General features: G+C 46.6%; 1 protein-coding gene across 2 annotated transcripts; it reads right to left on the minus strand.

Moving 5' to 3' along the window:
- Positions 1-2,481: 2,481 nt before the first annotated feature.
- Positions 2,482-9,549, minus strand: TMEM74 (transmembrane protein 74). Of its 2 annotated transcripts, none has more exons than XM_080578476.1 (2): positions 9,263-9,549; positions 2,482-8,404 (listed from the first exon to the last, which is right to left on the minus strand). In XM_080578476.1, exon 2 carries the CDS (start codon positions 8,244-8,246, stop codon positions 7,308-7,310), a length of 939 nt encoding a protein of 312 aa, XP_080434602.1. In that variant the 5' UTR covers positions 8,247-8,404; positions 9,263-9,549; the 3' UTR covers positions 2,482-7,307. The 2 variants fall into 2 exon arrangements, with proteins under 2 accessions (XP_080434602.1, XP_080434601.1); XM_080578475.1 differs by having other exon boundaries at positions 2,482-8,452.
- Positions 9,550-10,373: the final 824 nt, after the last annotated feature.

Consider the following 10,373-nt stretch of genomic DNA (forward strand, 5'->3'; position numbering starts at 1 on the left):
TAACGCAATTTCATAGCCATGAGCAATTATCTTTTAGGACTGATGGAGGGTGAACAAAGTTCCAGGAGACTGGAAAATGACCTCTCAAGAGCTATTCCAGCCATGATTACCAACCCTGTAAGAAGGGGGAAAAAAAGGTAAGACTGTGACTTACTGATTTGTAGTTTCTTTGCCACAATGTCAAAGCAACTACTTGATATTCTCACTATAGGCAAACACAAAGTTTTGAGAACATGAGGTCAGACAGGATCAAATCAAAGGTCCATCTATCAAGAAACTGTCTCAGATAGTAGCCTACAGCAGATACTGATGTATCTAAAACAAAGTGTAAGGTCAGCATGTACCAGCGTATTCTCTCAGTAATCAGAAGCTTAGGGACTTACAGAGCTAGAGTCTTTGCATCTTTATGTTAATAGCCCTCCATGATCTTTAATAGTCCTTTACAATTACTAATCAAGAGATCTTGAGTGCTGTCTTTGTTACATGAAATAAGAAGATAATATATAGAAACTGAAAATAGCCACGTACTTTCCACTATGTTGATTTTCAGTAAATATATTTTTGTTCCCAACTTGGCTATGTTATCAAATATACATTTATTGCATGAACAGCTCATCTTTGAGAAAAGTAATACCAAAATGTCAGGATAGCTACTTGGTATCATTTACTTTTGAGCAGTTACTCTGGCTACTTTGTCAGAAGCTGCTTCATGATATATTTGAAACAAATTTATTTTAAGCTATAAAGAGACAAAAACCAATCTCCTCTGGATGGATACACTGCAGTGGAGACTAGTGATTAAAGGACTTTATTTACATTTCTACCTGATCAACATCTTTTAGATACTTCTAATGGGAAGAATTGATTTTTTTCTTTACAAAAGGGACTTAATCAATTTTGCTTCTGGAAATGTTTTATTCAACAATAGCTAAGTTTCCCTGAATACACATCTGTCAAAACAGAGCCTACTATTGGAAAAGAGAAGCCTTTTGTGCTGATATAAAGATACCTGCTTTATTATTTGAACAAAAGCCTATTGATTTTTTGAAACATAAAAAAGAAGCTTACAATAAATCAAATGCCTTAAATGTGCAAAATCTTCCTGAAATTCCTGCAAATATTAGCAACATTTAAGTTGAGTTGACTTTGCTAGGAAATTTTTTTAAGTGTTTTGTACTTGAATGGCTAGTAGAAAGTGGTATTTTTAATGGAATTTTTCAGGAAAAAAAAAATATATATATATATACTTGCCATCCCTTTTGGTTTCATTTATTTTAGGGGTTTTGTGATGAGTGAGCTCTTCTGCAGTACCGGGCTGTGACCTAAGATGCCTTGGTGTCTGTTCTCAGCTCTCCAGCTGGCTCTCTGGGCAGAGGAGGTGAGTCACTTCATCTGTAAAACAAGGGCAGTACGTGTCCCATACACTGCTTTGATACCAAGGTGCAGGAGGCTTTACGTAAACATTATGCATCATGCCACAAGAGATCTCACTTCTCAAGCAGCTGCATACACTCAGATGGAAGCACTTTCAGAGATGGTCTGCAGGTGAAGAACAAACACGTGTGTTTTAGATTGCAATGCCCTTATTTAAAAAGATGACCAAACACACAAAGTGCAACTCAATTAATGGTAATACCTCAGACTTTTTACCGTATGTAAAGGTGGAAGATTCAACACATGAGAAGAAAATTCTTTGCAAGTCTTTAATACAGCAAGTTCCCAAAAGTATTTTAACTGGATTTGTATTGAAATCTAATAGGCAATTGCATTATTTGGCTGAGTTTCTAGAAATGGTAGGACATTGATATTAACACAAACAAATATTAACTGTGTACATTTCAAAGAGATTCTTGACTTGTCTGGTTTTATTCAAATGTATAATAGCCACAATTTCATTTAAGCTGGTAAGAAAAATCAAAGAATCAATCTTGTCGTTTCCAGGATTCTTGACCTTGCCAGGACTTATGCTCAAGAGAAAAGAAGTCCTTGTACATACTATATATGATGATGATTCCTTCAACGTGTAAAAAGATAAGATTAAAAAGAATCCTGTAAAAACAAGTAACAAAGAATTTAATGTTTGCTTTCAGTTAGAAAGCCTCCCAGATCTTTAAGCTGATGGATTGTCATATCTATAAATAGACCTACTCTCTTAACCTCTTAATAACCATGGGTTGTACACCATAGGCTATATCTGGCACAAGTGCAATTTACTGCAGTCAATTTAGTTACCTCGGGGACACATTTATTACTGTTATGGCAGCAACAGCCTGAAACTCAAATGGGGAATAGGGGCCCTAATGCACCAGGAACTCTGGAAACTCCTAACAGAACCAGACAGCCCCTGCTCCAACCTGAATCCAGACTCACCGGCGGCGCTCCCACGCACGCTTTGACAGCAGCAGGGAGAGGTCCGGTCCTGTCACACAGAATATGAAAAACAACATTGCAAGGCATGACCTGCATGCCACACACTCGTACTGCATTTGGGTGGGAGCAGAGGCTGGCAAGTGCGGGTGAGGTGCTGAGCTGGCATGCGCTGGGCTTTTGGGAAAAACAAAAAGCACAAGCCAGGAGCAAGCCGCGGCATGGCTGGGGCGAGGACATGGTCCCAACGTTGCATAGTGCATGGGTATGGCAGGCAGGGGCTCAACACCCACTTACTGCCTCAGTTTCCCCAGCCACCTGCTTGCACAGCCCCAGCTGCCCCCTCCTCTCTATTTTTCGGAAATATAGAGTTAGGTGGGACACCTGTGTAGTGAAGTTTTAAAGCCTGCATCATTTGGCACTTTCTGACTGTGATCAGCAGCTCAGTAAAGGGCAAAGACAACCACGGCACCAGAGATCAGCTTTACAGATTTTTATTTTTTAATCTGTACAGAACGCTGTTGCTATTATAATAAGGCATCAAACGCACAATCGAAAAGCTCACGATGAACTGTGATGTTTCACCCTTGCGTGGGTCAAAAAGGAGTTTTACAAGATTAAAGCCGTTGTTTTCCCAGTCAGTAAACTTGATATTCATTACAGACAGATTTTTAAAAGAATTACAAAGATTAAAAAACTGTAAACATATCAAAACCAGCGACAACCCAGCATAGCTTCCTAGGAGAGAGTTTCGGGTTTCCCTGCTGCGGGTCAGGCCTCGGGCTGGCAGGGCGGAGGCGAGGCCGGCTGGGCCGGAGCCAGGCTGGGTGCCTCACCACGGACCTCTCTGGGTGGCAGAGTCCCACGGCACAGCTCTCAGCAGTTCCCAAATGGCCCAGCCTCTGTCACAAATTTCTGACTGAGAAAAAGAAACTGAGAAAACCGGTCCCCGGGGAGCTGTTTCAGCAGCACAGGGTACAGGGAGAAGCCCCGGCCAAGGCCTCGCGTTCCCTCGGTGGGGAGGCAGAGGCCGGGGCAGAGCCCGGCCCTAGGGGCTGGCAGCCCCCGCTGACACGTCATGAGGTAGAAAATGGGCAAACGTCACATTTTGCTGTGAGGGTCAGTCAGGAATAGACTTCCTCCCCCGGCACGAATCATGGTTTGTTTCCAGGGTGCTCCAAGGGGTACCTAACACCCACCTGGTATGCCCCAAAATTCACAGCCCTCCATTGATCCATGCAAAAAGTTTAGCCGAGGTGATGGAAAAATACAACTTTCCTCACACTTGTACCCTTAAAGCATTTACATTTTGAGAAGGGGAAATCAAATTGCTAGGGTGTATGAGCAGGCAATTAATCTCCCTTGGCCTCAGCCTTTGGTACTGCCATTTGTGACCGGGATAGCGTGGACACTCATCCACCAGGCAGCGGACTAATACATTCACTTCCCACAACCAACCACCAGACAACAAGCATTTTGGTTCCTCTTGCACTGTACATCATTAGAACCTGAGAGTCCAGAGGTTTTACATCACACCACCAACCCACACAGCCTTCTCGTTTGTTTGGTGATCAGAGAAATGTCCTGAGAGCTTTATCTGCTGAACTCCTGCACTCTGTCCTCTAAAGGCCTGCCTTCACCTCTTTTGTAGCACACTTTAACACCAAAATAAAGAAACTGCATTAGTTCTGCTTTATTATTATTATTCCTTACACCTCTGTGGTGTATATTTAGATTATTAGGTTGACTTACGTTTCCTTAAAATGCTCAGGGAAAATTTGAGGGTTCATTTAGGTATTGCAGGCTTATGATCTGTGACAGGCATTTTACAAAGTGTCAGAAAACTTCTCACTTGATAATAATATACTGACAGTCTGGGGAACACGCTCTTTTCTAGTGCTAATAACCAGCATTAAGGCATGCCATGGTTCCTACAAGAAATCTGTGATCCTTACAGTGTTAGCTGTCATCTTTCTACAATTCTGGAATGTACTTCAATTTTATGGATATGTATCATTAAAAAATAAAAATAATGGCTCTCAAAACTCAGCCTCAGTTTTAGAGCTTCTGCCAAGTACGTTTCCCGTTAGGGGTGGGGAGTGATGAAAGGGTTTTTGCCCCCCATGACATCCATCCTCTGCCCCACGATGTCTGCTGCCCTTGGCCAGGCACCGTCTGCCCTCCTGCTTGGCACAGCCTCCCCTGCACTTTTGGAGGTCACGGCATCGGTTCCTGTCCTAGGACCAGGGCAGGCAGCAGCGCTGACCCCACCACCCCACCTCAGGCGGTGTTAACAGGCCCTGCAGGCAGTGTCCTCATACCCGGGAGCAGGCAAAGGGCAGCTAATGGGGAGCCTTCCTCCTCCATGTCTTAATTCTTGGGCTATTTTGCTCCATATTCTCACTGATCCCAACGGGCTGAAGGTTTCTCCTTACATATGTAAGCTCTTCTTTTTCACCCTAGAAATTCAGTCCTGAATCCCTGATGACACACCCAGAGGGACGTAAGCTCTCCCAAAATGACTGCTGAAATGCTGGCCACTGTGAGTTCCTGCCCTCAGACATGCTCTATATCATGATGTAACTGGTAATAACATCTACTAGGCAGTAGCACTGCTGAATAAGGCTGCTCCTTTAATTGCCAGCTAACACTGAACTAAAGCAGGAGTTAGAACAGATAACATTTAAGTAGCATCTCTTTCACAGGGCCAAAGTTAAAACCTGATACAACATCACGCTATTTACAGCAACCAAAGGCATGAACCTGGAGCAGCACAGGTTCTCCAGCTCTCTGTCGAGGGCACCTACACGAGCACCCATGACCAGCGAGCACGAGGGACTGAACACAGGCGAGTGCCAGGCACAGGCGTGGCACGTGCCTCCTGACGCAAACAAAGAGGGCTTGAGGAACAAGGTGGCAGAACAGTGTTCGGTCTTTTTCTGCATGAGGACCCCACATTTCCACCTGCCACTCGTGTGATTTCTGCAGACTGAAAAATCCAATTTTTTGGATATCCAGTAATTTGGGGCACAATTAAGACACAGAAGACAGAAAACAGGTGGTCCCCCGGCACACATAATGAGGACTGGGAAGGGACCGTAAACAGTCTCATTCAGGTATAAAATACAGTTTTTCCTCTCGCTGCTCTGAGTCACACCAGCCAGTGTGCTCCAACCCCCACATCAGGCTGTCCTCCCAAAAAAAGGGCAGGGCAGTGTTCACGATCTCCACCAGTCACACTAGACTGAGAAGGAAACCCAGAAGCCCTGGGAGTTGTAATTGGGAGAAAGCGATGTCAGAAACACCAGGTCCCAGCACCACCTGAGCAGGAGGATTTTTTGTATTCTGAACCTCATGTTGCCACTCCTTCCTAAGATTGTTCTCAGATATGTCACAGCAGGAAAGAAAAAGTCTCATTCATAAAAGATTTGATATTCCCCATATTTGAGATTTAACCATGACTGACAAGGCTGTGACAGTGAAACAAGTGTTTCTACTATGACTCTGCAGCCAGGGTCTGTACAGACAGAGCTCTTCACTCATGTTTGGCTTTGGCAGGGTCTAGGACATATATAATACTAACCACTGTTCACTGAGAAATGACAGCAGTGCATATTGCAGTGCCTTATTGTTTTTCCCAGCATCACAAGAACACCACTTTAATGCTCCAAACAAACAGGCTGATACTAAAGTAAATACCATCAGCAGTACAGGTTTTTGGCTACCTTGCTATGTAACTGTGAAAAATAGCATCATGTATTCTTGATCATCCTCTGTGTTAACTAAGTCCCATGTCAGACAGTCCACCTGTCTGATATTTAACCTTTGTATTTCCTGACAATTTATTTTTTATAAATAATTTGGTTTATAATGAACGAGCCCCAGAAGCTCCTTCCTGACCTTTTCTTTCCAGTTATGAGAAGGCTGGCAGCCTAGTGACATAAAAATGAAGTTTCAAAAGGACTAGTGTGATGCAGACAGGCCCAGTATAAGCAAAGCCCTTCAGCTGAGCTTGAATTTCTTCTGGCATCCATACTGAAGGAGAAGTGTTCAGCCTCTGCATCCTGATGCTTTTTTACTCTTTGGGTCTTTTGAGACTCCAAACAAGAGGTCAGTTAATTCAAGTTATGGCAGTTTTCATACAAAGACATCTGTCCACCAGGAACTAAACTTCTTTCATATGGGCCGCTATAGCTATCAGAAGTTAATGACTATCAATCATGGCTAATCTGAACTGAAATGGAACCACTGACCTCAAGTTGAAAGAACCTTTTGTCTCCCACCAATACCATCATGAGCCATATGGTTCCCTGCCCTTTGCCTCTTATCTTTATATTTTAAATAATCACCACTAATTGTACCATTGTCTGAAAATACGGGAGATTTGTGGTAAGTCATGAACAAGTGGTCTTTTTTTCCATTAGGTCTCATTCATAGAAAGTACGGGATCAGCTTAAAATTAAAGGATAAAAAAGCATCTCTCTTAATTAAACATCAGCCTTGCTATTTGATTATTGGTCCTGCTTTTTAACATGACATCAAGTAGGCTGTTAATAATCCCTCTGAAGACTGCAACAATTAACAGCTTCCAAGGTGTCAAGGTCACTCCTGTTCTGTATGGGAGTAATAAGAAAATTATATAGGCAAGACACCAAAGGAATGTTTTATGTTAGGATAAAGGAGTCACCTACAGAACCTACTCACCACAAATCTCTTTTTATTCAGTGGTTTTCATTATTTCATATCAATTGCATTTTCTCTGGCATGTTTTCCCTTTACAACAAGTGCTCATATACTGTTAACATTCGATTATAGAGCTTAAGAAAAAAACGTTCTTGTCAGACAAATAAACGCATCACCAGCTATCTTTAGCCACATCTGTTTTCTTTAATGAAACATGTTTTCTCGTAGAAACGCTGCCTTAAAAACTCATGACCACTCTAATTATCTACGGCAAGCACATCTTCCTCAACTAACGACAGCTCGAGCATGTTATCATTTGCACCAGACTTCATTCTGAAATTGAAAGACCCATAGAGCTTTGCAGACTCCTTGGAGGATGCAAACCTGCTCCTCCGGTACAGCTCCCCTTTCCACATGGACATCATCAGCAGGCTGGAGAGCACCACTCCCCCCAGGGTTAAGAGACACAGCCCGGCGATCACACAGCGGTCCAAGTGAGCCCCGATCCTGGCGCTCTCGTTCTCCAGTCTCTCCATCTCCCGGGCAGCCACCGTGTTGGGATCCACAGTCACGTCTCTGGGTACCACATAGGAAATGATCACCAGCAAAATCCCGCTAACGAGGAACAAAATGGCACTAATGAACCCGTAGTCCACAGATTTCCCAGCTGCCGCCTCCGAGGCCGTGTCATCCTCCTCGGAGACCAGGGAAGGGGAATCGTGCACCCACTCGGGCGGCAGCTCCCGGCAGGAGCGCTGCTGAGGAGCATCCCGACAGCCTGTTGGACTAGGGGGACTTCTTGCGTGCTCCAGGTTCACATTTTCATCCACGTAGGTGAATGACGTCTCGAGTTCCTGGGCACAGCAGCAGGCTTTCTTCTTCCCCGCGTCCTCTTCCCCCGGGAAGCTCTCGGGCAGGTGGCAAGGCTGGGAGGTGCCGGGGGGTGCTGGGTGCTCCCAGGGCGAGGGGCCCGAGGCAGAGGACAAGGGAACCGGGGTGGGCTCTGCCATGGGACCCTTCTCTGAGGGCTTGCAATGCAGGGCTGCCACAGCAGAGGCTGCTCTGGGGTCCACCTCACCTCCCTCATGCTGCTGCTGCTGCTCGTAGGGAGAGGAAGGCAGGCTCCAGCCCGCAGCAGTGCCCAGGGACCCCTGCCTGCTCTCCTCGGCCAGGTAGAGAAGCTCCATGCAAGCCATCGGCCTCGTCCCGGCGAGTCCGGACTCCTGGGTTACTGCATCCTTCAGCAGGCGCTGCCCCTGACTCGCTGGAGCGGTTTCATGGTACCGGAGCCGCCGTATCCCAGAAATCTTCTACTCTTTCAGCAACGTTTTGTTAGGGACATGGCTTGTGTCAGCTGTTAAATGATTAAACAAATCCCCTCTGACGTTCATTTCTTTTCAGTCTGCAAATGAAATAGCAAAGGGAAAAAAAAAAAAACACAAACAAAACAACAACATAGCCAAGCCCGACAACCTCCTGATGGTACGTTAATAAACCGAAGAGCAGATAACACAAATATAATACATCAGTCTCCCTCCCAACTGCTCGAGGGGAGATGACAAACACAATTGTTTTAACCACGAACTTAAAACTGCAATCCTCTTGCAGATCCAAAATCTATTAGGGAGCCTAATCAACCTTTGACACCGATATCCAATTAAGGCAGTAAGTCATCCACAGAGCACGGGGTAACCCAAACAACTGCGGAAAATGTCAGGGGAAAAAAAAAAAAAAAAAAAAAAAGGCATCTATTTTTTTCAGCAGCAAGTAACTTCCCCTCTCCGAATTAAGGATTTTAACCGCAGACACGCAGACTAATTAGAAAGAAACACGCAAATCCCACGCAGCCCCCTAATCCAGGATCTGCATTCTCCGGTGGAAATCTGATAATCCTGGGGGAAAAGCAGCGCTTTTCCTACAGCGGATCTCCCGTTTGACGAAGAGCTTTGGGAATGCAATTCCGCCTCGAAGACCGAGGGCTCAAGGGCGGCTACTGCTCCCGGTCCGCAATTCATTCGCTATCGCCCCCCTCGGAGCCCAACTCCCCGCACCCCCGGCGCCGAGCCCGCACCGCCGGGGGGATGCGCGGCACCCGCGGCACCCCACGTGCGGGGCAAGGCTGGCGGGGCGCGGCGGACACACGCACACCCGGGGCTCGCACACGCACACCCGCGGCTCGCACACGCACACCCGGGGCTCGCACGCCACCTACCCCGCCGCGGCCACCGGCAGCGCCGAGCCGAGCCGAGCCGGGCAGCGCCGAGCCCAGAGGAGGCGGGCGGGCGGCGGCTGCGGCACGCTGGGAGTTGTAGTCCGCAGCCGGGGGGAGCGGGGGGGGCCTGGCCTGGCAGCCCCCCCTTTCCGCACACCCGGCTGGTTCCCCAGAGGAAGCGGTGTGCATCCCTCGAGGATGCCCGCTGCGGGTGTCAGCACGCATGGGGTGGTGTTCCCCTAAGCAGCTGGGTGGTAACGATGCTTTCACGAATGGTCACGGCGTGGCGAGGGGTGAGACCTGGAGAAACGTTCTCAGCGCTGCCAGGCTTGCAGAGAAATCTCAGGGAAATATCAGGCTCGCCACCCGCCGTTACGCGCTTTGTGTGGCAGGCATAAAGGGAACATTAAAAACCCTGCTGCCAAAAGACACGGTAAAAATAGTGGCCGGTTGGCGTGGAGCTTTGCTGACTTTTCTTGTCAGTGCCTTCTCTGAAGTGATGAACTGGGATGTGAAAATAAACTGTGGAGCCGAGATGAAGATTTATCGGAGGAGACCGGGCTCTGGGGGGTGTGGAAGGAGGGACTTTGGGTGTGGAGCCGAAATGAGGGGGTCCATAGGAAGAGGAGGGGAGCAGCATCAGCGTCCCTGGCTACCGGGGAGGAAAGCAGGGGCAGAAGAGGGAAAGCAAGCTGGGAAGAAACCACCCCAGTCAGAAAAGAGGACAGACTGTCTCAAGGAGTTGTCCCAGCACGAGGGAACATGGCAATTCTGTGTAATGACTCTGCCAGTTCTGAAACACTCTATTAGGGAAAGAAACCAATGTTTTGAGGACAAATCCAGATGACACTCAAAAGACCCAGCACAGAATATTCTAATCTTTGTGGCAATAACCCTCATGAATGTCAATCAGGACACGGCAATAACGGGAGACTCCCACAGAAGAATTTTTCCGCAGTGCCCGTCTGAGGCAGCTCAGTGCTTTGGACTTGCTTGGACCATGGCTTTGAAGCAGCTCCAGGCCATGTTTCCATTAGCAGAGCACAGTTTCAATGCATTGAATGCTGTATTATCTGTTCTTTGAAGAAAAATTGTAAGGAGAAAACTATGG

Source organism: Anser brachyrhynchus (genome assembly GCF_964034855.1).
Source record: "Anser brachyrhynchus genome assembly, chromosome: 2".
NCBI lineage: Eukaryota > Metazoa > Chordata > Aves > Anseriformes > Anatidae > Anser > Anser brachyrhynchus.

What these genes read in the sequence shown, in the direction of transcription:
- TMEM74 (XM_080578476.1), bottom strand. Translation starts at nt 8,246, where the DNA reads ATGGCTTGCATGGAGCTTCTCTACCTGGCCGAGGAGAGCAGGCAGGGG.